The sequence below is a fragment of the Penicillium argentinense genome (assembly GCF_028826775.1).
Source record: "Penicillium argentinense strain IBT 30761 chromosome Unknown utg000005l_segment0_segment0, whole genome shotgun sequence".
Taxonomy (NCBI): Eukaryota; Fungi; Ascomycota; class Eurotiomycetes; order Eurotiales; family Aspergillaceae; genus Penicillium; species Penicillium argentinense.
In genome coordinates this window covers 672,956-700,125 of record NW_026622664.1, presented here as the reverse complement: position 1 = coordinate 700,125, position 27,170 = coordinate 672,956, and the positions used below count along the sequence as shown (strand labels likewise).

Here is a 27,170-nt window from a genome sequence, read left to right as displayed (position 1 = left end):
AGTTGGGACCGCCTTTTGGCCGCAGACCCTTCTGTCTCTCTCAACGCCCGCAATTGCACACCCCCAGGAACGACAAAATGGCGCGAGGACCGACAGTCAAGAGGAGGAGATTGAGTCCCCCCAGTGACGGGTTGGAGTCCTCTTCCAAAAAGAGGTCCGACTTCTACAGCAATGGCGACGAATGGGATGTTGAGCAAGACTATGAACGTCGGCCGCGCAAGGCGGAGAAGAAAACCAACGAGCGCACCCGATTGCCCATCAAAACCTCCGAGGGGTTTGTCCACAATATGGAGGATAAAGAAGAAGATGCTGCTGAGGAAACCGACAGCTTCTTGGGCACTGACGACGATGACGATGAAGATGCGTCCGAAGAGAGCGAGCAAGAGGTGGGAGTTGAAGAGAAGAAGCCTAAGATCCCGGTGAAGGTACAGATTGCACAGGCAAAGGAGGAACTGGCTCGGATGGCTACCATGATCAACGAGGACCCCGAAGAGAATACCGCCTTGTTCAAGACCATGGCCGACATGGTGGAGAACCCTGACTCGCCCATCACAGTCAAGAAGCTGGCCCTCGCATCACAGGCTGCTATTTACAAAGATGTTATTCCTGGATATCGAATTCGACCTATCACTGAGGAAGAAATGTCCGGAAAGGTCTCTAAAGATGTGCGCAAATTGCGGAATTTCGAGCAGTCGCTGCTGTCTGGATACCGGAACTACGTACAAAAGCTGGGTGCCCTGACCAAGCCGGGCAAGAATGTTTCCGTCGATCCTGGTCTGAAGAGCATCGCCATCAACTGTACCTGCACCATGCTTCAGTCCGTGCCGCACTTCAACTTCCGCAACGAACTACTGAAGATCCTTGTGAACCGACTCGCTAGAAGACAGGTAGATACGGACTTTGTCAAGTGCCGGGAAAGCTTGGAAACTATTTTCGAGAAGGACATGGACGGTTTGGTCTCTTTGGAAGCTGTCCGATTGCTCTCGAAGATGATGAAGGCTCGGGACTTCCAGATCCACGAGACAGTCCTGGATACCTTCCTCCATCTTCGTCTCCTGGGTGAATTTGCGCAAAAGGCCTCCCGAGACAGAGTGGACAGGAAGGAAGAAGAGGCTCCTATCGGTGGAAAGAAGAAGCAACAACGCGAGTTCCGTACAAAGAAGGAGCGCAAGATTTTGAAAGAGCGCAAACTGGTTGAAAAGGACATGAAGCAGGCCGATGCGCTGGTCTCACACGAGGAAAGAGACAAGAACCAGGCAGAGACGCTCAAGCTTGTCTTTGGTGTTTACTTCCGCATTCTCAAGCAGCGTATCCCCAAACTGATGGGCCCCGTGCTTGAGGGTCTGGCCAAGTACGCCCACCTTATTAACCAGGATTTCTTTGGTGATTTGCTCGAGGCTATGAAGGACCTCATTGCCCACGCCGAACGTGATGAACTGGCGGAAGGAGAAGAGAACGAGGATGGTGAAGAAATCACTGGGACACAGGATTCACAGACCCGCGATACTCGTCGCGAGGCCCTGCTGTGTACAATCACTGCATTCGCCCTGCTGGAAGGACAAGATGCCAGCAAGGCCGCCTCTACCCTCCACCTAGACCTCGGCTTCTTCGTACAACACCTCTACCGATCTCTTTACTCCCTCTCCACAAACCCTGATGTCGAATTCAATCCCAACACCTCTCTGCGTCTTGCCGACCCCAACAACGCCGAAGACGAAAGCCAGCTCTCCCAGGCCCGAACAAGGAACAAGGTCAACTTTCAAACGCCAATGGTCCTGCTCCTTCGCTGCCTCCATCACACCCTGGTTTCCCGTGCCCACGGAATGCCACCCCCGTCAGACTCGCCACCTTCTCGAAGCGTCTCATGACCACCTCACTCCAGCTGCCAGAAAAGTCCGCCCTTGCGACCCTGGCGCTCATGAATCAGGTTTCGAAGCACAATGCTCGTCGTATTTCGTCGTTGTGGCATTCTGATGAGCGAAAGGGTGATGGTGTGTTCAACCCATACGCAAGAGATGTTGAAGCCACCAATGTGTACGCTGGGTCCGTATGGGAAGGCGAGCTGCTGCGCCAGCATTATTGTCCCCAAGTTAGAGAGGCGGCTATTGATATCGAGAAATTGCTTGGCGCGACGAAGTAAATGCTGGGTTTCTGTCTTTATCTTGTGAATATATATCCCGTGGCATAGCTTTTTGTTTATTTCTTGGTAACTGAAAAAGCGGAATATGCTTCTGAATCAGCATAAAAATACCAGTGAGCTATTCGCGCAATTGTACGTCGTATCATAATTCACCTTGGGAGAGGGCCTGTCCAATTGTTCAAGATATCTGACTTCACATTTTGAAGCAGAGCATTTTGATCTCCATCGGATGCGGCGTTTCAAGATGATTTTGAAGTGTAGAGACAAAATCATCATTCAAGGGATTGCATACACTAGTGTGAATGCATATAGGAGATTACTGCCACACTGACGAACCACATCCCCGCATTGATGCATCATCTGAGCTTCAGACATCCATATCACACGTCACATGGTGTCTAGGTATGAATGCCTGCGCCGACACTGCACTGATTTGGCTTGTCTGGCAGGTATGGGTTATACGCATGATCTCTCAAGTTGAAAACGCTGAAAAGTCTAAGGTCATTTACACTGATGCCGCCACGACGTGGAGAAACCATAGCAACAACTGGTTGGGAGTCATAACAGTAAAATTCACATCCACCATAATCATACATCGTAAAAATAATAGTAAACTCCCTGAATCAAAATCTCTGAGCATCCCCGAGCATAAACATACACCAGCATAATGATAAACAAAAACATTCGAGAAGGCAGATTTTCACCCAAGATTTTCCGGAGCCCTAACATATTGGCTATATGTCATTTCTCCACCATCCATTGTGAATAGCCTGCAACAAGATCTCGCACAAGAAAAAGCACACCTTCAGCGAAAAAATTCGTAAATTGTCCCGGTCGAAATAGAAATACAATGTTCATCCTCAGGGGCGTCGAACTCGGAGGAAGACTTTCTCGTCCCATTCTTGCTCATCTTCATCACGGCGGCGATTTCTTCCCTCGGAGGAGCGGTATTCACTATCACACACAGTCGTCTCAGCATCAGAAGACCAGTATGAACCATCATTATCACCTACCTGATTCTCTGCCGCAGCATCCTCAGACGATCCCTGGGTCTCGCTGGAGGCGGGGGTAGTCGGGCTCTGCGGGGGAGGTGGAGTAACGGGAGCGTTCGCCGTAGCATCAGAAGCGGAATGAATCGAAGAGGCAGAAGTAGTACCGGATGGCGAAGGAATTGGAGAAGGAGAAGTAAAGCTGCGATACTTCTTCTGCAGTTTGGCTGGAGCTGGCGGGTTAGTCATGGTTCGGAATGCCGGGTGGACAAGGACCTGGCCATTTTCGTCGATGATTTGGCCCGGAGTTGGAGGAAGTGGAGGTGTCACAGAGCGCGTACTGCTGGCACTTCCTCTTCTTCCCTGGTCTCGAGCCATGCCCTTTCCAGATGCCTGGGTTTTTAAGGATTGCAACGAACCTGTGTTTCGACGAAGACCGAGGAGACCTCGCTTGGCGTCATCATTATTGTCCATGGAGTCTGATTTTGGGAGAGCTTTCTTGTCAGGCTCAGAAATGCTGGACTTGGCGGTCTTCAAGAAGCCTTTCTTGGTGAAAGACAGACTGCGTGGAAGCGTAGATTTCTTCTCTTCGGCTGTTACCTCGTCGTTTGCCTTGCTTGACTTATGTGACTTGGGCGATTTAGCGGGGCTTGCTGGAGAGCCTCCAGTCGTCAGCATCATCGGAGGATGGCCGGCGGTGATTGAGAGTACAGCTTCCGAAATTGGGGAAGGACGCGGAGACTTGGTCAGAGAAGACTTGATCAGAGAAGATTTGGCAGCCAACTTGAAGGGGGACTTCTTCTTGATCAGAGGATCATGGCTGTCCATACTCGCCAAGGGGGCATTACTGGCTATGCTCGACTCGCTCGGGCGTGAGAACGGCGGTGCAAGAGCAGATGGCTCTGAGTCATGTCGGACATTAGTCCTTGGAAAGGCGAGCTCTGTGTCCATTTCTTCATCCTTCCCATATTTCTGGATCAAGGACTCGGTTTTGAGAGTCAGTTGTCTGTAGGAATCCCTCAGAGACCGGATCTGTGCGTGTATCTCGTCCATGAAGTGTGTCTGGAAGTCAAAGAACAGACGATCAATTGCGGCCAGTTCCAAGTAAAGATCCTGCTGGAATGCCACAGACTCATGATTGAACCGCATAGTCTGGGAAGAAATCTCCGCATGGATACGCGAAAGATCCGCAAAACTCTCGGTTTGATTGAGTTCAGCATCAAGCCGCTTCAAGTACTCCTTGGTCTTCTTTTCGAGATCTTTGAAGCCTGTATTCGACTTGCTCTGAAGTGTCCGAATTCGTTCCACAAGGCCATCAACTTGAGGAACCAGACTAGGACCGGGCCTCTCTGGGGAGACAGGACCACGTACAGACTGCTTCGCCAGGGTAACTCGTTCTGGTAAAGTCAGCATGGGACGCGACGCAAAAAGTGAGGAACTATCCACGCTTGATTGCGTAGAAACGATGTCTGGGTACATACCTTCAACGTTGCTAGAGGCCGTGTTGCCTGGCGCGACCGCAATCTGTTCTTCCTTCTGCTTGTTCTTCTCTGTCGAAGGATTGTGGTGGGTCGAGGACTTCGATGTCGGGGTAGTGGTTTCGGGGGTCGTTTGGGGTACAACCGGGGCAATCACCCCTTGCGCATGGCACGGCGAATTGGAAGGAGGTAGCGGACTACCAGCAGAACCGGCGTCGATATTGAGACCGCGAGAAGTAGAGGATGACGAGCGACCGCTTGACACAGAAGCTTTTCTCTGTGTCTTGGGTTTGATTTTCGGCATATCCGGGAGGGTTGGAGTAGTGTTGAGAGGACGCCGGCCCTGAGACTTGGTATTCTCGGTGGATTGTGCAAGAGGCTCCGACATGGGAGTCTCGTCCTTGACGCTTTCCTTTCGGAGATCCTTGAAGCTGAGCTTCGACTTAAGAAGCTCGAACTTTGATCTTTTCTTGCCTTCGTGGGTCGGGCTGATCGTCTCGTCAGAATCAGGGTATCCTTGAAGAGCATCCTGCTCTGCCTTGGGAAACTCCCCGTACAAAGTAGGAGGAGCGTGTACGTACCGTTTCGGTGCTTCATTCTCAGGCTTCGTTGCTCGTCGGGGGTGCGGCTTGGGCATGGGTAACGCAAGCTCCTCATCGTAGTCGAGGTCCGTTACCTTGCGAGGCATACTGGGACGACGAGAGGAGGCCGGGCTTGCGCTACCGGAGCTTGGGCATGGGATCTGCGAAGGGGACGAGTCCCCTTCGTTCGCAGCCGCCTCTGCAGCCACCTCTGCAGCAGCCTTCGCGCGAAGCGCGTCGGCACCATATGGGATGCCCTGTGCCTTCATCAGGGCAAAGGCATTGCCCTTCTTGAGCGCCGCTTCGATCGCGGCCTGTTTTGCATCCGCTGCCTTTTTGGCATCCTGAATTGTAATTACAATCAATATCAATTGTGGAAACGGAAGTGGGGAGGGCTGGGAAAGTATGGGATTAGGGGAGGAGAGTGGTTGTTGATTTCAGAGCACTTACGGATGGCGGGCTGCCAGTGGCCTCCGATCGGCCTGGCTGGCGGGGATCATCAGATCCCGAGGTCGATTTATCTCCCATATCGAGTAATGGGGATGCAGGTATCGAAAAGAGTTGTTTCGATCGAAACAAAGCGGAGGGGGTGATGGAAATGTGATGGGGTGAACGGGGAACGAGAGAAGGAAGAGGGGTGATGAAGAAGGGAAGAGAATGGAGGGGCAGAAAAGTGCCTTTTGGAAGTGAATAGTGAGCGCTTGAAGGAGAGCAGACGGAAGGTGCGCAGATGTCTGGCGGAGGGAAGGTGCGAGGGTGGCCGCCTGCCAGGCCGCACCTGCCTTACGGGGGAGACAGCGGCCACCACAACCCTACCCTATGCTGTGCAGCAGTGCTACTGAAGTACGGTCCATCATAGCAAACAGGGAAGGTCCTATAGTTGAAACTGTTTCATATCCATTCATTAACTTCATAATCGGGGGCCTCATTAGATCCAGCCGGGCAATATCAACCCCCGTCTCGACGCTCTTCGATAGACAGGCCAGGCACGCCGGGAGGAGAGACAAAGGAAAAATCATCAAACCAAGGAAAATAAACACAGCCTGGAAACCAGGCGCCTCACAATACTCGAGGCCAAATAACTGCAAAGATCCGAGAGAAATCAGAAACACAAAAAAGGAAAATCGTAAACAATACAGGGGAATCAATAGCAGAGAGAAAAGAAAACATTCTGGCTATTTGAACTTTTCTTTCGCCAGTCATCACCCTTGAACGCAACGCAATTCAGCAGCAGATGTGATATCACAGGCGCATGCCGCGCCAAAGAATCGCAAGAAGGGGTACCAACGCAACAGTCATCCAGAACGAGGCCCTGAGGTCAATCAATGTCAGTATCTGCAGCCCGATCCGTACGCACGGCTTCTGGGTGAACCCAACGGCTCTCTCTTTGCAGCATCAAGGGAAGATGAAAGGTGGAATATTCAATTCAGCACGATCTTATTTGCGGTCCTTGCCACGACGGCGGAAGGGCGCAAAGATCGTGCCGAAGAAGCCAACAAACACCGTGCGCAAGAACGCCTTGAGCCAGTTGTCAGGTGCACTATTCAGAGAAACAGCTGTCACTGACCGGTTCTGGCTCGTGGGGCGAGCATCTTCCTCGTTTGCGTTGTCCTTAGGGGCGATGGGTTCGGTGGCCGGCTTGCTGGACTCGGCAGCTTCGTTCTCAGGCTCGACGGTAGCCTTCTTGTCGGCGTTGGAGGGCTGCTCGGCAACGGCCGCGGTCAACTGGTCGGTAGAGGGCTGGTTGAGCTTGTGGAGAAGGGCCTCGCGGTCGCCAGCAAGTGCTGCGAGATCCGGATCAGCTTCGAACGACATAACGGACCGATTTTGCGCAATAGAGAATGGCGAAAGCTTACTGGTATCGGTTTTGTTGTCGGTGCTCTCGTTCTTCGCCTCGGTAGCAGAGTCCGTTGGTGTAGCCTCGGAGGTAGGCTCGGACTCGTGTAGAGCTGAGGTGATACCAACAGCAGCAACACCGGCGGCGGCGGCAGCACCAGCACCGGCAGCCAGGATCTCGGGAGTCAGAGAGCTATCCTTGGCGGGCTCTTCAACATCCTTTGTGGCGGGTGTCTCTTCCACAACGGCCCCAGGTTGAGCAGCCTCAGGAGCAGCCTCAGGAGCAACCTCAGGAGCAACTTCAGGAGCGGGCTCCTCGACAGCAAGGGTCTCAGCAGGGGCAGGAACCTCCTCATGCTTGTTCACTACCTCAGTCTCAGCAGAAGGAGTCTCATCCTTAACGGGCTCATCAGCCTGAGGGGCGGAGACAGGCTCAGCAACAGGAGTAGGCTCAGGTTGAGCGGACTCAACAGGCTCCTCGACCTTCTCCTCAGCAGGAGCGGGCACGTCAGCAGCCAGAACTTCTTTAGTTGCCTCCTCTGCGGGCTCCTCAGCAGGATCCTGGGGAACGTCGTGAGATTCAGCAACAACAGGAGCCTCAGGCTCGGTCTCCACTCTTTCTTGGACGGGAGTTTCCTCGACAATAGGGGCGGCAGCCACGACGACTGACTCCTCGGCCGGAACAGACACTTCAGCGGCAGGTGTCTCGGTGACGGTCTCGGTAACGGGGGTTTCGACAACAGGAGCTTCGGGACCTGATTCAGTAGGCGCGGGCTCCTCTACTGCAGCTTGCTCTTCCTTAGGAGCACTGGCCTCGACGGTGTCCTCTGCCTTGGGCTCAGCAACTTCCTCCTTGACAGATTCTTCAACAGCAACAGGAGCAGCGGTAGCAGCCACGGCGGCAGCGGCAGTAGCAGCAGCAACCTCCTCTTGAGAAGTGTCCTCAAGAGAAGGTTCCTCAGACTTGACAGGCTCAGCAGCTTGTTCTTCAACAGATTCCTCAGCAGCAAGCTTCTCTGACTGTTCCTCTTGGGCAGGTTCGACAGTGGTAAGAGCGCTGACTTCTTCAACCTTCTCAGTGGTAGGCTCAGTCACGGGATCTTCAATTGTTTCTTCCTTAGGGGTGCTCTGAGAAATGGGCTCCTCGACAGCAGCAGGCTCAGCAGCAGGCTCAGCAGCAGCAGGCTCAGCAGCAGCAGGCTCAGCAGCAGCAGGCTCAGCAGCAGCAGGCTCAGCAGCAGCAGGCTCAGCAGCAGCAGGCTCAGCAGCAGCAGGCTCAGCAGCAGCAGGCTCAGCAGCAGCAGGCTCAGCAGCAGCAGGCTCAGCAGCAGCAGGCTCAGCAGCAGCAGGCTCAGCAGCAGCAGGCTCAGCAGCAGCAGGCTCAGCAGCAGCAGGCTTAGCAGCAGCAGGCTCAGCAGCAGCAGGCTCAGCAGCAGCAGGCTCAGCAGCAGCAGGCTCAGCAGCAGGCTCAGCAGCAGCAGGCTCAGCAGCAGCAGGCTCAGCAGTGACAGGCTCACCAACCTCTTCCTCAGTAGCCGGAACCTCAGTGTCTTGGACAGTCTCTTCCTGAGCAGCGGGCGGCTCAACATCAGCAGCAGGTGCCTCGGTGACAACAGGCTCAGCAGGAGCAGGGGCAGACTCAGCCTCCTCCTCAATATGCTTAGCAGTCGACTCCTCCACAGACTCAGCAGGACGTTCAGTGATAGCGGGCTCCTCGATTGTGGCCTCTTGAGCAGGATCTTTGACGGTTTCCTTATGCTCAGTCTCAGTGGTGGTTTCGACGGGAGTCTCGACAGGAGCCTCAGGTGCAGTCTCCTTGACTTCCTCAGCAGGAGCCTCAGCGGGAATCTCAGTAGAGGTCTCAACGGGAGCTTCAGGAGTAGCCTCCTTGGTTTCCTCGGCAGGAGTCTCCTCAGCAGGGACTTCAGTAATGCGTTCGACAGCTGGCGCAGCTTCGGTAGATGTCTCCTCAACTGCCTTCTCGGCAACGGGCTCCTCAACCGGAACAAAGGCTTCTTCAGTCTTGGATTTCTCAATCTTAGGCTCCTCAGTCTTTGGCTCTTCAGCCGTTGTTTCCTCGACCTTGACCTCGACGGGTTCCTCGGCAGTCACCTCCTTGACAGGCTCAGTGGTCACCTCGGGAACAGGTTGTTCAATGGGCTCGGTGACGGTCTTCTCGTCAGTGGGAGTCTCAGTCTCGGCGACAGTGGTAGATTCCTGGGCAATTTCCTGGACAGGCTCTTCAGTCTTGGACTCCTCCACCTTTGTATCTTCAATCTTGGTCTCTTCGACAGGCTGCTTGGTGGCAGGATTCTCAGTAGTAGATTCAGCCGCAGGCTCCTTCGTGACGGGCTCAGCAGCAGGGTCCTCCATTTCGGCCTCCTCGACCTTGGCGGGCTCCTCGGCCTTGGACTCTTCGACTTGAGTCTCCTCGGCATGAGGCTCTTCAACCTTAGGCTCCTCAATAACCGGTTCCTCAGTGGCAGGCTTGTCGGCGGGAGTATCTTCGGAAGTAGTGGTTTCGGTGGTAGACTCAACAGGCTTTTCAGTAACAGGTTCCTGAGCAGGAGTCTCTTCGACAGCAGGCTGCTCAACCTTATTAGGAGCAGCCTCCTCAGTAGTGACTTCGGCAGGGGTTTCCTCAACAACCAGAGTCTGAGCAGGCTCTTCAACCTTGATCTCTTCAACCTTTTCCTCTGAAGCAGCAGGCGTCGACTCCTCCCCAGCCGCGGGGGCAGTTACTTCAGGAGCAGCATCCTTCACCTCAACTTCTTCAGTCTTCTCAACAGTACGCACGGAGGGCTCCTCGGTCTTCTCCTCAGCGGATGTGACCTCGGTGATTTCGGGCTCAGCCTTATCAGCGGCCGGTTGCTCAACTGGAGTCTCCTGGACAGATTCCTCAGAGGTGGGCGCGGCCTCAGTCTCCTTCACGATCTCCGGGGTCGGCTCAGGCTTAGACTCTTCCACGGGTTCATCGGCGGGTTCAACGGCGGGCTCAGCGGCTTCTTCCTTAACGGGTTCCGGTGCAGGCTCGGCCGGCTTAGACTCCTCCATGGTGGATTTCGCGGGTTCAATGATTTCAGTGGATTCCTGCACAGCCGGCTCTGCAGTCTCTGACTTCACGGGGACCTCATGGGTCGAAGGAGCTTCGACGGTCTCTTCCTTGGGAGCTTCAACAGGTGTGGATTCTTCCTTCACCGGCTCAGCGGGCTCCTCGGCAGAAGTAGTGGTCTGTTCAGGCAGCGATTCCGCAACAGGCTCGGCAGCCGCCTCTGTAGGCTCAGCAGCAGCTTCGGTGGGGATCTCGGCGGCCGCGGCCTCGGTCTCGGGCTTCTCTTCGTCGGGAATACCGGAGACGCTCTGCTGCTTCTTTTTCTCCTTCTTCTTGGCGTTCTTCTTGGCCTTTTTCCTCTGCGCGGCGGTCATGGTGGGTTCTTCGGAGTCCTTGCCGCTCTCCGGGGTGCCTTCGGTGTCGGCATTGCCGTTGGTGGCGGCCTTCTCGTCCACAATGGGAGCAGCGGCCATGGTCTCGACGGCGACAGGATCCTTGGGTAGGGTCTCGTCAGAGACTACAGTGAGAGAATTAGCATTTGTCTTCTCAAAAGTAGCGGAGAGAGAAGAAAACTCGCAGACTTACCGTTCTGGATCGCAGCGGTCGCCATTGTGGTCGTCAAGTCGTAACGGTCGTGAAAGCGGGAGGAAGAGAGAGCAGGATTTGCAATTTGACCAGCAAAGCACACTAACGCAGGACCAACTGTACAGGGCTCACAGAGCGGGGGAGGATATTAGGTAGAACTGGAAAAATGATGACCCTCTTGGAGGATATGATTAAGATGTGCTGAGAGGAAAACAAAGAGGAGAGGGACAACAGAGAGGCAACTCGCGCATAAAAAAAAACTCAGATGCCCAACTCGACTGTACAACACCAGACGCATATGATTGCAGCTCCCCACCGTCCCTCCACTCTAGCCCAGGTTGTCACAGTGACCAACTCGTGCTATGCTCCAATGGTCGATGGGGGTGTCTATCGAGGCCCAATGAGTGCAAGCCCAAGTGCTGTTCGAGTCGCTAGTCGGGCCATGGGCCGTTAGCTTGGGCCGATCTCCACTGCCAACATGCGGTGAGCTGCCGAGGCATCCCTCGCATCGTCCCGTTGCGCTTAAGAGGGACAGTGTGACAATAGCGAGCGGATTGTAGTACGGGCTGTGACTTGGTCCATTGTACCCCGAGCGGACGGCGGGGAGACCAACTGCGTTCGCTATGGGGGACAGCTCGGACGCGGAGGAATACACACTCGAAAAAAAAAAAGTGGAGCGTCGAGGGTAGAAATGCAGGCCCCATCACTAATAATGCTGTGCCAATAGGGAGGCGCGGCGCAAAAGTGCACCACTCCACCTGTCAGTTGACTCAGGATCGGCCGCGCAGGAATTGCATGCGACCCTCATGCCATAGCATCGAGGAATCTTCGCGAGGGAGGCAGAGAGAAAGAACAATCCCAATATACCAGGGGAAGACTGTTGCGACGTACCTCAAAACAACTACAAGTAGTATTGTTGACCGTGGTTCTAGGGTTCGACCCTGGAGCCGCTGTTTTCCACGGGTCAAACGGCCGCGTCCATGGAACAGTCCACGGTATGACACACTTCGGGAGATGGAGAAAACAGACGAATGCGATCGAAGTGAGTCATATACTCCATACTACTACTTGTCTGTGTTTCCTGCCTGTCTATTTACTGCTGCATAGGACAGTCTTCAGTGTTTAGAGCGGTCAGCAAACCTTGCAGGCCGGCCCAAGCTCCTCAAGGTTCGACTAGACAAGCCTAACCCGAAGGTCCCTCCGAGTGTTATGCTAGGTCCGTCCTGCACTATGTCCAGTATGTAGCAGAGGATAGCACCAGGGCTACGATGGGATAGCACACCATCCAGCCAAATATTCAGAGTCAATGCAAATCTTCTATCTATCAAATCCAATCTTCGGGCACCTCCCCACCCGCACCACCGCAGACTGCCCGCTAGCGTCCCCGATCGCCTTGACCAACGCACACCTCCGCCTCCCATAGGTGTGACGCACGCGGATCTCCGTCTCGAACCCATGGTGTGCCGTTCGGCTTGCATGTTGCAAATTCTGCTCGTCATCCCCCAGAAACACACCCCACGCCTCCACCTGCGTGGCTCCGTTCCAGCTCGCCCACACTCGAACCTCCTCGGTCGAGTTTGCCGCGCAGGCATAGATATTCGGTTAGGTACGAGGCCGGCCGATCCAGGGCGACCGAAACATGGGATACGACATCATAACCCCGTCTTGTCCGAAGCGGGCGCGCATCACGACCTGGCCGTGTTCATCGTATTCTTCCAATTGCGGGATTGTGCCGTGGCCGAGGAGAACATGGCCATTGCGGGGACTTTGATAGCTGCCCTGTGATGGCGAGTAAATTGCGTTCTGAGAATCCCAGATTCGGCGACGCACCGAGACTGCTTTGGTATCGAGATCGACGTCTAACAGAAGCCCGGTCGTCACGGCTGTCCCACTGGCCCAGGGCGCATTATCATTGTTGTGCATACGTAGTGTGATGGTGTTTTCGGTCCGCGACTCGATTCGAGCATCATGTTGCCAGCAGAATTGGGCCCCTGGGCCAAGCGTGAAATCGCCAACCGTCCCGGCCCCTGGTCATAAATGGTCAGTGTCACTTTTATGATGAAGAAAAGACGTGGGAGCGACCTACATCAAGTCTCCACTTCACACTTCCATTCCGATCAATGATATACTCACTACAAAACCCATGCACCGTGACAATATACCTATCTCCATCCATCTGCACGGAATTAAGATGCGCAAAATCCCAAGGACTCTCTTGGCTGTCGCCTTTCGCTGCCAGTGGTATATACGAATTCGTACGGTCGAGGTGCTCCAAGACGCTCCAGCGGAAGAGGATTTCTTTGCTGGCTATGTCGATCTCATAGAACAAGGAATCGAGCAGCCTACCATCGGCGGACCCACCAAGAACCGACAGATCCCCACGCGTAGTATTGAACGCAGTCACTAACACCGAGCCATGGGGTGTAATCACCGCCTCATGCAGGTCAAGATAAGAGAGGCCGGTGTCAAAGACGTGACAAAATTTTGACTTTCCTTGGAGAGTGCGATCCGATGGATCTCCTTATAGTGTTGATTCGATATGTAGATTGACCTATACCCGAAGCCGGAGGAGCTAATTGTACCATTTTAGCAGGTAAGCACGAACTCGCCATGCAGCATTTGGGGCTAAAGCACTGGAAACTGCCCAAGCCCCCCTTTCCAAATCAACTGCCCATCGTCAGCTACTATTGTGGGCCTGGTGTCGCTTTTTATGTCGGCTGGGCCGCCGAAGATGTATCCGGGCTCTGTCTGTCCTGTCTTTGAAACTTCGAGAACGGGTGGGTGGAATGGGGAGCTCTTGAATGATTGGACCGGCCACGCAGCTTCTGCTATTGATAGAAACATGACCGAAATGACCGGTATGAGGGCAAGAAGCCACATCCCCGGGCTGTACATGGTATCCAGAGACTCGCACCAAGGGAAGCGACTCCAGTTCAACTTAGCCGAAGTTATCAATGTGAGTCGGACAGGAAGGATTTTGCTTTTCGAGCTTTCCCCGCTCAATTCAGCCACAACTGATATGTATGTTTGTTCCTGCACCTGGCCCTGCAAGGGCCCCCATAGGCATGGAATACGCCGTGCCGGTCCTTCCTCGGCGGTGGGGCAGGGCGTTCGAGTTCATTCGTTCCGCTTCAAGATCAGGAACAATGTGGTACTTTTTCTCAAGCTACCGCGCATTGACAGTCCAGAGATTAAGCTTGATCTGAGACACACTGTAGGGTTGCATGTGCGGGGAAACATGGGTTTCCCGACCGTGCATTAGTTGCCGTCTGTTCTTCTCCACTTGCACCATTCGTGATCCCTGCAAGGAGCTCCGATCTGGAGATCTTCGATTGAGTGTATTCGTTAGGTATCGTCAGGGCCATCGGCCATCCTGGCCGAAACATTCATTGGGAATACTTACGAAGTCTGGCAGACAACGAATTAGATAGCTCAACTTTTGAATTAACCATTTGTTCTATATGCTCCGTCCGAAATGCGTATTCAACATTTTAAGCGCACAAAAAAAGTCTCCCATGCTATACTATAGTTCCATTTCCCACAGCTCACCCACCAATTTTGGCCCACAACTCTCATGCTCCTCCGACTTAACAATCTTATATCCCTCGTTCGCATATAACCTCCTCGCCGGAGTCAACATACTCTGCGTCCACAACCCAATCCGTGAGTAGCCAACTTCCTTCGCAAACTCTGTACATTGCCGCACCAGTGTCCCCCCGACACCGAGGCCCCGCGCACTGGGCTCAACAAGTAACAGTCGCAGCTTGGCCGTATTCTGATCTGAAGAGCGGTCTTTGACGAGCATGACACAGCCGAGGAACTTGCCGTCCTTTTCGGCGATCCAGCACCGTTCGCATTGAGGATCATAGTTTTCGAGGAATTCAGATCCAATCTTAGCGACCAGTGACTCGAATTTCACGTTCCAGTTGTATTCTTCGTGGTAGATGGTGGCGTGGCGGTAGGTGATCCAGCCTATGTCGCCCGGGCGGTGGCTTCGAAGGGTGAAAGGGGGGTTGTCTGTGCTTCCCATTTTGTGGGGAATTTTCAGGTTGAGCTTGGAATGAATTGAATATCAGAAGTTGGTCCATTGTGCCAGTCGGAGAATTTTGTACCGTGACTGTCATCGGCAGGGCGTCCGGCGACAGCGGTTTGACTCACGGTGCCGTGGACGCTGATTGGACGGATGGCCGGCGATCTGAAAGTTGGCCGACCTCGCCGGTCATTCTCTTTTCGACCGCACTTCTCCATATTACTGGCGTCTTCTTCTTCAATTTGAGAGATGCACGCTATCCGCTCGCAGACAAGTCACATCTTTTACTACTATACTTCATCTCGGTGAAACCATTGTTCTCTGGATCTCTCCGTTTGATAGAAATCCGCATTGAGGTACTGAACTGACTTGGACAACTACTCTAAATCAGTCTAGTTAAAGAATTGATTGCCTGGTCTCGCCAGACAAAGGTGCTCACGCAGTGTTGAGCCAGTGTAGTCCTTACGGAAGAGACCCCTGCGCTGCAGCTCCGGGATCAGCCGATTCGTCACCTCGTCCAGTCCCTGCGGCAAGAACGGAAACACAGAGGTGAACCCATCTGCACCCTCTTCGCGCAGCCAGATTTCCAACTCATCTGCAATCTCCTGTGGAGATCCAAGGAATGCCAATCCCGAGTACCCGCCCTGTCGCTGGGCAAGCTGACGAACCGTGAGTCCCTCCTCTCTGGCCACCTTTTCCACGCTTTCCCTCATCGTCTTGCTTCCGTTCGTCTCGGGCAAATCTGTCGGCAAGGGTCCATCCGGGTCAAGGCCGCTGATGTCCGATCCCACTGCGATGGATAAGGATGCGATGCCGCTGTCGTAATGCACCAGACTATCTAGTTTGAGCCTCTTCTCCCACGCATCCTGCTTGCTCTCCCCAACAATGAACATGGCTGCCGGGAGAATCTTCAGGCTATCTCGCTTACGACCAGCCTTCTCCACTAGTCCCTTGATATCCGCATAAAGTGCTTTCGCAGACTCCAAATCCTTGGGACTACAAAACACCACCTCGGCCGTCTCGGCCGCCAATTGCCGGCCCGGTTCGCTCTGTCCCGCTTGGACAATTACAGGCCATCCCTGCGGCGGCCGCGCAATGTTCAAGGGCCCTCGCACTTTGAAATCGTCGCCTGAGTGATTCAATGTGTGCAACTTCTCGGGGTCAAAGTATATCCCCGTCTCGACATTGCGGGTAAATGCGTCGTCGGCAAAGCTATCCCATAGCCCTGTCACAACGTCATAAAATTCCCGCGCTCGCTTATACCTATCGCTATGAGCCATATGCTCGTCGAATCCGAAGTTATGGCTCGACTCGGGATTCCCCGTTGTCACAATATTCCAGGCCGCTCGTCCCTCGCTCAAGTGGTCGAGACTGGCAAACCGCCTGGCAACGTGATACGGCTCGTCATACGTTGTACTCGCTGTTGCTGCGAGACCGATCTTCTTTGTCACTGATGAAAGGGCAGACAGCAGAGTGAAGGGTTCAAAAGAGGTGACCGTGTGGCTGCGCTTGAGGGCCTCGACAGGCATGTTTAGCACGGCCAGGTGATCCGCCATGAAGAAGGCGTCGAACTTCGCTGCTTCGAGCTTTTGGGCGAAAGCAGAGATATGTTTGAAGTTAAAGTTGGCATCTGGGTAGGATCCTGGATAGCGCCAGGCGCCTGTGTGCAATGATACTGGTCGCATGAAGGCCGTCAGATGGAGCTGGCGGCTTGGTTGAGCGTCTGCCATGTTTGATTGTCTTGACTAGCCTTTTTCAAATCTGGGTAACGAAATATCTTGGGTTTCAGCCTTTGGAATGACTGCGAGGCTCTTAAATAGCCATCGTGATGGGAATCAGATGGATTTATAATCGTCGGGTCTTCGGACGTTGTGAAGTTATGGCGTGCTTGTGGGTAAGCTGCTCGCGCAAGCAGCCGCAGCGAGTGACAGGGACAACCCCGCATATTCACTTATCATCATGGAAGATCCCACGACTGTTTTACTGTTGATGGGACAGTACTTCGGTGCACCTTATATTGACGTGTCTGAGGTTATTGTATGCAAATCAGCCTCGGGCGCTGTAATTTGTTCTTGTCTGTACCATGTCAGAGAAACGCGACAGGGTGAATAGACAAGTCGTAGGCTTACTGTATTTGTTCATATAAGCACCTTCATCGATTCAATTGTTATTCAAGATCGCGGAAGGCGCGACAATAGTCATCGCCTTTTTCCAGTCATCTGAAGCACGAAAGCTCTTGATGTAAGCCATCACACGGCCAGAGTACATTGATCAACGACTGAACTGCATCCTAGTTCAGCAAGTTGTTGTTCTGTGTAGATAATCTAAGTCCTCCTTCCATGATACTGGCTAAAGTCGGTTATTCAGTTCCTTGGCGAATCGCTTCATCATATCGCAATCTCGTGATCTGTCATTCGACGCATCGACATCTATACCTAGGTAACAATCATTGATTCGCATGGGCTTCTTAATGCAAGTCGCTTTTATAATATCAGTTCATTGTCATTATGTCTTTATAAAGACGGAACTCCGTCTGGAGTATCTCACCCTTGAACATGAATGACTGCTGATCGTTCACATTCGGCTTGTCTTTGTCCATGGAGCCGTTTCGATGGTATTGGCTTGGCCTTTGAATTCATCTGAAGTGACCTCCAAAATACCCTCTGACCTATATCAGGAATTCAGAGAACTTGCAAGTTTTGATCGATGTTACCCGGCTTTTTCTCAACCAACTTGACTGAAACATGGATGAATCGACCAGCTGGAGGTTGCATTCTTAACAAACACCCTGTCCTTTTCTTGTGTTACTGTCCCATTCTTGTTGCCAGCGGGTAGGATTTCTCGGTTGATATTATTCAACGTATAGCGAAATTAGACGAAAGGAGGGACAAGATTCTTTTGATGTTGAAAAACATAGGTTAACCCCCGGGTAGAGCTCCAAGCCCCCACACTGATGCATATACCAGCGCGAAATTACATTTTAGCCATCACAACATTTCGGGAAATAATCCTGGGCCCTCTCGTACCGCGGATTGGTTAATTTCGCACAACGATATTAAGGCCAAAAATAATCATGCATAAAGCTTCGCGGGAAGGACGCTATGCCCATTGAGTCTAGGAAAAGAGAGTGGATCACAGCGAGGCAACAAGATCTGGGGAAAGCTGAGCTCCAGGCCACTACTGCAGCCCGTGCTAGTCGAATTGTAGATGGGATGGAGAGACAAGCCCCCCGTTGTGGCTTTGGGATAGGGCAGAGACCCGATGGGATGGGGCTGGTGCTCCGTATCTGAGATTGGCATGTACGGCGTACAACGATCCCCTGGGTTAATACTGCTGGACATACCAACCTTCTTCTGCTGGAGTGTATCTCACATAGTCGCCATACATGCATTCCTTCGATCAACTCTCTATTCTCTACGGCTCTTGAATCCGCACGGCGCCTCCGCATGGAAGCCAACCCCCATAGGCTCCCACCCATCTCTTCTGCCATGCGCAACGACTTGTAGCTCCCCAATTTGGATTGGCATTCGCAGCTTCCTGTAAGGGTAGCGGTTTCCAAAGAAACAGCCGCCAGCTCCGAGACCGTGAAATTTACCCACCCGGGCAGTCGTCTCCTGGTTTTCTGCTGGTACAGAGGGTGCTTCTGCCGGCACGCGTCTCGTGAAATTCAATCGTGTTGGATACAGGATAACGAGGTCGATACAGACAGCACTCCCCATATTGTACAGCGCAGTGGAGAGTGATGGAGTCGTTTCGTTTCACCGGACCACCATGTATGCCCCAGTGAGTGGAGCGTGGCCACCGACTTGCCCCTGATTCCGGCGTCGGACGATGAGGACCAACAGCCATGCATGTCTATCAAACCTATCAAACCGACTCATGCATGCTTTGTTTTTCCCTCTTTGGTGGTCATTTTCTTCCGGGATGCAAGGGTGAGTTCGAGAATATGCCAGCGTGCCAGGCGGCGTGCAGCCGTGGCCAGCTGGCCGGTTGGCCAAGCATGGGACACGCATGACCTCCCGGCGGGTCGATGATGCTGAGATGAGTCGAGGGCGTCCCTGCGTAATCTATCGTATTTTTGGAGTATTTTTGGTAATTTAGGAGCACCCGACAACACCCGAGCCCCTGGACTCCCGTTCGTATTCTGTCCGCCTGACGGAGCCCCGTACAGTATCAACTCAGCACGGAGACTGATTCTATACTCGCATTCTAACACAGCTCAATTGACCATCAAGCCTTCCTTCATTTTTGTCAGGTCAATAGAAGTCGAAGATTCAGAATTGTCCGTTTGCCAACGGCGACGCAGCCTGAATCGCTCAATCGAGCTTGTGTGGGTCCGCCAAGCTCGTGCGATCAGCCGAGCTGCAGCCGGCGCTTTTTCCCACGGAGCAGAGCCGCCGGTTACCCTGGGTAAACGCCTCGATGCTCCGGGGCGTTGGGAGGGCTATATAAGCCCCTCCGGCCCCGTTCAAACTGGCCTACGTTGGGCTTCTCGGGAACAGCTTCACAATGGGTCTGTTACTGTCGTGCCGGAGTGCTTTTTGGGGTGAGCCGGAAGGGGGTCCCATCTGTGGGTGCGATAGTCGGGTTCTGGCGGGTCGGGAATCCAGTTTGGTGGAGGCCGAGGAAGCGAGGACGGACCCGTGAAAAATTCGCTATTTTGTTAATTTCCCTGATTTTTTCTGCCCTGGTCACTGCACCCGCTCGGCCTACTCCGGTTTCCCGACAACTATAAAGTCGACCCGATTTCCCTCCCTGCAGGTCCTTCTGAAGGGTGTTTTTTTGCCAGCCAGGGTAAAAAAAATTTTGTAGGCTGGGTGGTAAAATACCATGGCTGGGCAATGGTGGACTGGATCCATCGAAAGTTACGAGTGCTGGACTCTTGAGACCACTCGGTGAGGCTGTTTCCGAGGAAAGGGGAGTCGCCTGGATCCCGTTGGCCCAGTGGAACTGTAGTTGGTGGAGCTGGAATCCGAGTCGGCCCGGTTTGGGGCTGCGCCGGGAAGAAATCTGGAAAGCTGGGCTGCGTTAGTGAGGCCGAAACAGGAAGTGATTGGCCATCAGTGGGTCAGTGGATCGACCCACTGGGTTGGAAACATGCATGATCCACTGCAGGGAAGGGAGATATCATACCTACACACCAGAGAGCCCAGCTCTATCCCTTCCCCTGATCCCCTAACTGATAGAACTGCACCAGTTGTGATAGACGAGAAACAACAGTCAGATCATGCAGGGGAAGGGAGTAGACATGGTTGAGGAATTGACTCCTCCCACCCACGGTAAGGACTGGAACGTACACTGGCAGCCAGCTCCACTGGATGGAGCTGATGGAGCCAGGAATTACCAGCCCGGACGAACCCGATCAAGTCGACTGCCCCAGCGCCGCCGTAGAAATTCAATACGCGTATGGCAAACGTAAAACCACGCAATACACACCCCCAGCATTCCCAATACCGATGATTTGCAAGTGAAATACTCCGTCGTCCGCACAGAGTAGGGCTTTTTTCACGCGCGCACTAGCCTCGACCGGGAGGCGGACGGGCGAAAATTGTGCCGTGGAGTATTTATGTCCTAGGCAGACCTTCTTCCGTAGTTTCCCAGCTTTTTCTCCCTGAAAAGTTCCTCTTCATACCACTCCTCTCTTTCCTCACCCTCCCCATCCAACTCTCCCAAATCCATCACAATGGCCGCCACCCGTGTCTTCGCTAGCCGCCTGGCTACCACCATGGCCCAGACCTCCAAGGTCGCTCGCCCTGCCGCCCGCTTCCAGCTGAACGCTGCCACCAAGCGCACCTTCACCTCCCAGAAGGCCTCTCCCTTCGCTGCCGCCCCCAAGCGCGCCTCGCCCACCCTCCTCCAGGCCAACGCCCGCAACGCCTTCCAGTCCGCTGCCCGCCGCCAGTACTCCTCCGAGGTCGCCACCGCCATGGTTGAGGTCTCCAAGAACCTTGGTATGGGTTCCGCCGCCATCGGTCTCGGTGGTGCCGGTATCGGTATCGGTCTCGTTTTCGCCGCTCTGCTCATGAGTGTCTCCCGCAACCCTGCCCTCCGTGGCCAGCTCTTCTCCTACGCCATTCTGGGTTTCGCCTTCGTCGAGGCCATGGGTCTGTTCGACCTGATGGTTGCCATGATGTGCAAGTACGTCTAAATGTGTCACTATATATTCGACCGGGCTCGCCGCGCGGTCCGCCGACGTGGCCGAGTCTCTATCGAGCAATCGGCCTTTGAAGGAACGAAGAAAAGAAAGAAAATTATAGACAGTTTCTCTCCTGTTTGTTCGAACCCTTTTTTCTTACTCTTTTCCTTTGTTTCCGCCGGGGAGGGTATTTGGTCGTGATGTATTACCATGTACTACTTTTCAGCGTCATCTACAACACCTATTTCTTTCTGTACATATAGAGTCTATATGGCCTCACCCATCCCAACTTCGAAAGAGCCACAAAACTCTGTGTGTTGAGTGTCGTATCTGGATTCCCTTTCTACTTCGGGGCCGACTTTGGAGTCTCCTGGACAGCCTAGATCAAGGTTTTTTCACTATCTCGATCTCTTCGCTTCCCCATGGGGAGACTCGAGCATGGTTCCGTATGCAAACCTCTACAAAGTACAACCGACAGAATCAGAGTTCGTTCAAGAGCCTCTGGACTGCCAATTGCTACTAGCTCATGGAGCTGGTGCTGGGCAGCTGTACCCCCGTACGTAAGGGGCTCATAACAACTCCGGCAAATCGACCTCGGGTCTACGGAGCGCTACGTGTACACTTCTGACGACCACCACACCACCACCTCCATCCATTGACAGTCAATGCGTTGAATGTAGACTCGCTGAGCCTCAATCTATTGATTGAGCTTGTCAGATCCAACCCGGAGCCATACCTGGCGCGACGTCGGCCTTCAATCTTGTCCTTGAACCCCCGCCCCAGCGAAAACTCGCACTAGCTCCGGCTCCTCGGGTAGCGCGCTCCCGCCGTCCGCCGGTGCGCTGACTCAGCTGACATCAATGACGACCTTTCGCGACAATAATTTTGGCCCGTAGTAACCGAGTTGAGTTCACGAGTCATATCGGATGAATGTGTAATGATCAATTGTGGTTCGTGGTAACCTTGGTAAATTGGATGGTGATGGTGGCCGCCGGTAAGTATGAGTGGCTGGGAATACCAACTTGCTAAAAGTATACTGCAATACAATTCTTCAATACATATCATCTCTTTTCAATTAAGATCATTTGGTTTGGATGATTCCTCTCGATTTTTGTTTGGATCTGTTTCAATTTGTAAAGCATCAGATAAAAGAGGTTGTTCATGTGACATCTAACCGACGGTATGCTATCGGTTATATACATAGCTTTCCCGTTGACAGAACGGTTTGCATTTTATGGGATGCCTTTCTCCTTTTTTATCAAATATCCAAAACTACAATATACAGTTGGAAATAGATGTAAGCTTGATCTGGGTTTTCCCCATTCCGATGAAATATGTTGGCCTTCCGTGGTCTCATTATTTGTCGACCTTGGCCTGACACAATCCGAGTGTCCATGTGCCCTAGGCTCCCAATGTGAGTTACCTACTTCAGTGTGGTGCAGATCACTCTTTCAAGCGTCGAGTTGCAAGAATGATGAATTAATTGAGAAGATCTAACATATCAACACGAAAAGATCAAAGCAAAGTCGACTCCAATCATACCACAAGACTCGCTTGCTCAAACGCAGGGAGGTATCACGACCTTAAAAGAAGAGACAGAAATTCAAGTCATGAAATAAGCAAACGCAAAAGAAAGAATATCAGATCAGTGTAATAACCCCAGAGTTAACAAAACTAGAAGATTTCCAGATCTTCAAACTCCACCACCAACCCATCAGCTGAACCAGTCGCTGATGCAGGCTCCACCGGGACCCCGTGCATCGCATCCCACATCGTCTGTCCACGTCCAATATTCGTCGGTCGACTCGCGTATACACCAACGTGCACGAACTTATCTTCTACCCCATAGAAGAACCACGTCACCTCACGTAATTTTTTCCATGTACTCCCTATGGCACCGGGCGAGAGGGCATACGGTGATGCTGACGGAACCTGGTACCAGATCCACAAGGCATCTCCGATGCGCTCCAATTTAATGCGTAGTGACTGGACCGCTGGACCGGGAACGGTTTGAACAAGCGGCGATAGACACCAGTCTGCCCCATCGGCCGTTGCACTCACGCTCGAGGCATTCACGGTCGCAGAGGAGAACTCCATGCCCGCTTTTACCCACTTACAAGGTGGATTGTGGGTGCCGACGCGACGGGATAGACCGGATGTGTCTGATAAGAAGGACTGGGGTGCTGCCCCAGCGAAAATGACTAGCCCGCCTTGATCCCATTCCATTTCCCAATCGGCACTTACGGTGACTTCGGCGATGACGAATGGGTGTCGCAGTGAGGTGAAGACGATGGGTGCAGTGGATGTATCGCCGTTGGGCGGTTTACGCCATAGATCGGTATTCGGGCCGGCCGTTAGGGTGAAGTATTCCATGCATTGGGGAAGGGCGAATGTCGGTGGCAGGTTCAGGGCTGTGAACGAGGATCCATCCGGTGGCATCTTGAAAGAGGCTAGCTAGCTATTCGACTTCGGAAAGAGCTAGTTTCTCAACCTCGTATCTTTGGAACAGGCGGACGTTATTTTTTTTTCGAATATCGCTGAAGATTGAGAGACATGAGCGAGCTCGTGGCGCTTGATTTAAGTTCGAGTTCAGATCGTGCACGTCGTGAATGAGCTCCGATTCTTTGCAGATCATCAGATCGTCGGGCAGGCCGGTCGAAGCACAAAGGGGCGTCAGAGCATTAGGCAGAAAGTATAAACCAGTGTCCACCTCGACTTTGCAGGTTCTATTTTCTTCAGAGTGATCTGCAATAACTTAGGTGTTCTCGAACAGTGCTCCACGAAATTTCGGGGTGCGATGGAGTGGTGAGGAGCGGGTGCCGCGGATGGTGCCGAATGCGGTCTTTAGAGTGGACGGAAGTATCGAGGGAACACGACACCAAAAGAAACCACTGGAAAAAGGATACAAAGAAGGGAATTAAAATGTCCGAAACGACTACCAGCATGTGCCCGCAGACAGGGTAAAAGAAAATCTAGCCAAAAAAAAGAAAAAAGAAAAAGGATAGTCCTATTGCATCCTGACTAGTACCCTATTTATATTATGAAATGGCTTCTTACCCCCTTGGGACCGTCATTCAGGGGATCTTGACCATGGGCCGTGCCGTCAAAGGTCCACTTAGAAACTTCATCGATCGGGCATCGCACTACGGATCTGGGAAGAACCGCGTCGTCGGAATCTACAAGTGCAAAAGAAAGTTGGGTCGCCATCCTCTGGACTCGCATCCAGCGCGTGCTTGTTTCGCTTCGGCGGACCAGTTCGCAAGTGGCGGGTCTCCATGCATCCCCGGGGATCAATCACGTTGTGACAGGCCGGGGGGCTATGCGGTGCCGAACTGCATCAAAGGCGCTTTGAAGGCAGCGGAGCAACTAGCACCTACGGTAAGAGGTGGCAGGAGAACAGGCCAAGGAGGAAATCCGCTCTCGCGAGCTCCGCGACCCATCGAGAAAGAAAGACCCATCAGGATCGACGCACGCACGCAGCTGAAGACGCCTTCGAATCGGTGGATTATCCTTCTGCTGAACGCCCGCCCGTGCGACGTCGGTGCTGTCGCCACGGCGGCAGCGCCACAGCGGCGACCGCGGGCCCTTTGGATCTGTTCCAAGGCGATCTATCGGGTCGATGCATGGCGCATGGCTGGCGTTCGTGCAGACACAGCTGAGATTATGCCCTGGGATATTCCCTGGCAGCGTCTGTTTGGAGCAATGAGATCTCCATCTGCTTCAGCTTCAGTGGCGGTGGTGTGACTCAGCCACAGTCCCTCCTCTCTCCAAAGTCTGCAACTGGCTGAAGAAGGTAATCTGCTACCAGCAGAGAAAGACTTGCTGAAAAGATGGGCCACGGGAATGCCGAGATGACAACGGGACGACTGCACTGGTTCTCGTTCTGGTGGCTAATTGTTAGTTCATGTTGTTGACGACAGAGCTGAAGTGGTGAGAGCGGGTGGTGGTGATAAAAGGCGATCGACCCCGTCGTGCTGCGAATGGCGGTAGACAGCAGCAATATGACTGATTCGCATGGCCTACGAGTAATTATACCTTCCGTCTTATCCTCCCCTCATTTCTTTTCTTTTTTTGCGAGGACCTTTCACTTTTCTTCTTCTCCCCTTCCCCTTTATCTACAGTGATGAGTTGGCATCCAAGACGCCACAACTGGCTCAAACACCGGCCAATTTCACACAAGGCTGGGATAGCCTACGAGAAACCCGCGTTAAACTTCCCTAGATGAGCGCCTTTCCCTAGTGCGGCCAGACTTCCCCCACACGTAAAGAATCAAGCGATCCCACCTGCAGGAGATGCCTAAAAATAAGAACGTTAGTGTGGTTGGGGCCAAAATGCAGGAAAAGGGGGGCATCACCAGATCAACACGATCGACACGACCGCGCCAAACGTGTCAAGGGGGCCGTCTAGGGCTCCCGGCAACTCGTGGGCGTGACTGCATCTCATCCAGGCCTACCTTAGGGTCCCTTGGGGTCCGCCAAGCAGGTTGTGTTCGTATCATAGAACGCCTCTTCTCTGCCCTACATCTCCTCGACCAATTGTAGCCCTTGCGTGTCGGCTCAGCCTCGTATTCAGGGTCTAAGAGCCTCTAGACTTACCCAGCGTCAAGATTCCTTAAAAGGCCCGTCGACTCGAGAGAAGCGGTGGCATTTTCTCGCACGCAAGAATTCACGCCTGGGTCTGTTTCACTGCACCTGCTACTAAAAGTCGCATCGCAACAGCAGCATGGCACCGCGACGGGGATCTGGAGGCTACAGCAGCTCCTACTGGAGTTACTCAAATCCCTGGGCCCAGGAAACGAAATTTTACATGGAGATGTGGCCTTCGAAGACAATGTTTATCGCGGACTTTGCCTTCGATGTCCTCTTTGCACTCGCCCTCATTGCTTTTCTCACCTGGGCATGCTTGATCCGAAACCATGGCCAAATGAAGGGGATAATACTTGGACTCATTTTTTGGCTATTGTAAGAATACAATTTGTTCTCTAGAGCGAGGTGCAATGACTGACTATTGGATCTAGCTCCGAAATTACCGATATCATCTACGAAATCTTTTTCTTAGCCGAGGCGGTTGTGACGCAATACTACAATATCGACATTATGCTGCAGATCTTCTTCTCGGTCTTCACCTACTGCATCATCGTCTTTGTTTTCTACAACCTGATCCACCGTATGCTGAATCGCCTCACCGATTCCGGGAAGCCATATGCGACAGTGGCTATCGTTCACTGGATCATCCTCGGCATCGTGACAACCGTCTCTCTCGCTTCCTGGGCCTTGTCTGTAGTTATCAGAGTCAAGTTTGTTCAGGATGAGTACTTCAGTGACATCTCGCGGGACCTGAACAAAGTGGATTCGGCGCGGGCCATCATATTGTGGCTCATTTCCCTGGAGATCTTTGCCTGGACCGTATTTGTGGCCATGAAGGCTGGCTCCCACCGATTTACCTCAAGGGTAAGTAGAATCCTATGTTACCAATAGCAAAGAGAATATCAGCTAACAGTAATAGTCTCCCGTCTATGCCCTTCTCGCCGGCAGTATCTGCTGGTTTGCTTTCTGCCTGATGTATGCCGTCATTTACATCCGCTACTATCTCGAGGTCACCTACATCTACCCCAGCTACTTGAATCTGGTCACATCGGTCTTGACCTTTATCTTTGGCATCGGTACCCTCGTTGGTATACTTTTGTGTTGTCAGAAATGGCGCCATGTCGATGATTCGGCGGACAAAGCGCCAGCGACAATGCAGTACCCGTATGCCGGTGCGCCTTACCAGCCTTATCCATTACAGCAACAGTGGCAACCGTATCCTGGCCAGCCGCAGCCTCAATATCCTCAGCAGTTCCAGCAGCCTGTACAGGAACATCAGCAGCAGCCACAGAAGTGAAGATATTATTATTTGCGCTCAGAGGGGTCTCATAGCTGCCCTCATACTCCATGATTAAGTCGCGTCACGAATGGTCGTGAACTTGCAAATATACCTAGCCCTGATTGTTTTAAGGCGATCCTTTTAATTAGTGTTGATGTCGTATACGAATACCCAAACTGATTTTTTCCTGCTGAAGGTGGCTTTCCTTTTTTTGGTCATTACTTCTAAATTCCCATTTTGATAGCATCTTGCCAAATCTCATGGAAATCACCGGATAATTTAGGTCGCTGCCTACAGCATGAAATTACTTTTCCCTGCAAGAGGTGAAGGCCAGTGGCTACTAAATTGAAGTATGAAACCTGTCCTCACTGGTTTCTATTCCACAATAGCCCTTGAAATAAACCGAGGCATAGCCGATGATGTATCCAATAAGATGCGGTTGAGCCTGTATCGAAAAAAAAAAAAAATATTGATGATG

At 52.8% G+C, this 27,170-nt stretch overlaps 10 protein-coding genes across 10 annotated transcripts; 4 read left to right on the top strand and 6 right to left on the bottom strand.

Annotated features, from left to right (window-relative positions):
• Positions 1-77: 77 nt before the first annotated feature.
• N7532_005060 (nuclear export protein Noc3) lies at positions 78-1,868 on the top strand (the record flags this gene model as incomplete). Its single annotated transcript, XM_056617554.1, has 1 exon — positions 78-1,868. The coding sequence occupies one exon, from the start codon at positions 78-80 to the stop codon at positions 1,866-1,868; it is 1,791 nt and encodes a 596-aa protein (XP_056473713.1).
• A 1,132-nt stretch (positions 1,869-3,000) lies between these two features.
• N7532_005059 (uncharacterized protein) lies at positions 3,001-5,716 on the bottom strand (the record flags this gene model as incomplete). The annotated part of the gene is made up of 2 exons (XM_056617553.1): positions 3,001-5,532; positions 5,639-5,716. The coding sequence occupies 2 exons, from the start codon at positions 5,714-5,716 to the stop codon at positions 3,001-3,003; spliced, it is 2,610 nt and encodes an 869-aa protein (XP_056473712.1).
• A 909-nt stretch (positions 5,717-6,625) lies between these two features.
• Positions 6,626-10,686, bottom strand: N7532_005058 (PT repeat family protein; the record flags this gene model as incomplete). Its single annotated transcript, XM_056617552.1, has 2 exons — positions 6,626-10,593; positions 10,662-10,686. 2 exons carry the CDS (start codon positions 10,684-10,686, stop codon positions 6,626-6,628), a joined length of 3,993 nt encoding a protein of 1,330 aa, XP_056473711.1.
• Positions 10,687-12,263: 1,577 nt separating this feature from the next.
• On the bottom strand, positions 12,264-13,556 carry N7532_005057 (arylsulfotransferase family protein; the record flags this gene model as incomplete). Its single annotated transcript, XM_056617551.1, has 3 exons — positions 12,264-12,688; positions 12,768-13,149; positions 13,296-13,556. The coding sequence occupies 3 exons, from the start codon at positions 13,554-13,556 to the stop codon at positions 12,264-12,266; spliced, it is 1,068 nt and encodes a 355-aa protein (XP_056473710.1).
• Positions 13,557-14,184: 628 nt separating this feature from the next.
• N7532_005056 (GNAT family N-acetyltransferase) lies at positions 14,185-14,691 on the bottom strand (the record flags this gene model as incomplete). Its single annotated transcript, XM_056617550.1, has 1 exon — positions 14,185-14,691. The coding sequence occupies one exon, from the start codon at positions 14,689-14,691 to the stop codon at positions 14,185-14,187; it is 507 nt and encodes a 168-aa protein (XP_056473709.1).
• Positions 14,692-15,083: 392 nt separating this feature from the next.
• Positions 15,084-16,421, bottom strand: N7532_005055 (LLM class flavin-dependent oxidoreductase; the record flags this gene model as incomplete). The annotated part of the gene is made up of 1 exon (XM_056617549.1): positions 15,084-16,421. One exon carries the CDS (start codon positions 16,419-16,421, stop codon positions 15,084-15,086), a length of 1,338 nt encoding a protein of 445 aa, XP_056473708.1.
• A 3,953-nt stretch (positions 16,422-20,374) lies between these two features.
• N7532_005054 (ATP synthase subunit C family protein) lies at positions 20,375-20,839 on the top strand (the record flags this gene model as incomplete). The annotated part of the gene is made up of 1 exon (XM_056617548.1): positions 20,375-20,839. The coding sequence occupies one exon, from the start codon at positions 20,375-20,377 to the stop codon at positions 20,837-20,839; it is 465 nt and encodes a 154-aa protein (XP_056473707.1).
• A 1,662-nt stretch (positions 20,840-22,501) lies between these two features.
• N7532_005053 (uncharacterized protein) lies at positions 22,502-23,266 on the bottom strand (the record flags this gene model as incomplete). Its single annotated transcript, XM_056617547.1, has 1 exon — positions 22,502-23,266. The coding sequence occupies one exon, from the start codon at positions 23,264-23,266 to the stop codon at positions 22,502-22,504; it is 765 nt and encodes a 254-aa protein (XP_056473706.1).
• A 651-nt stretch (positions 23,267-23,917) lies between these two features.
• Positions 23,918-24,571, top strand: N7532_005052 (uncharacterized protein; the record flags this gene model as incomplete). The annotated part of the gene is made up of 1 exon (XM_056617546.1): positions 23,918-24,571. The coding sequence occupies one exon, from the start codon at positions 23,918-23,920 to the stop codon at positions 24,569-24,571; it is 654 nt and encodes a 217-aa protein (XP_056473705.1).
• A 978-nt stretch (positions 24,572-25,549) lies between these two features.
• Positions 25,550-26,710, top strand: N7532_005051 (uncharacterized protein; the record flags this gene model as incomplete). Its single annotated transcript, XM_056617545.1, has 3 exons — positions 25,550-25,788; positions 25,845-26,277; positions 26,333-26,710. The coding sequence occupies 3 exons, from the start codon at positions 25,550-25,552 to the stop codon at positions 26,708-26,710; spliced, it is 1,050 nt and encodes a 349-aa protein (XP_056473704.1).
• Positions 26,711-27,170: the final 460 nt, after the last annotated feature.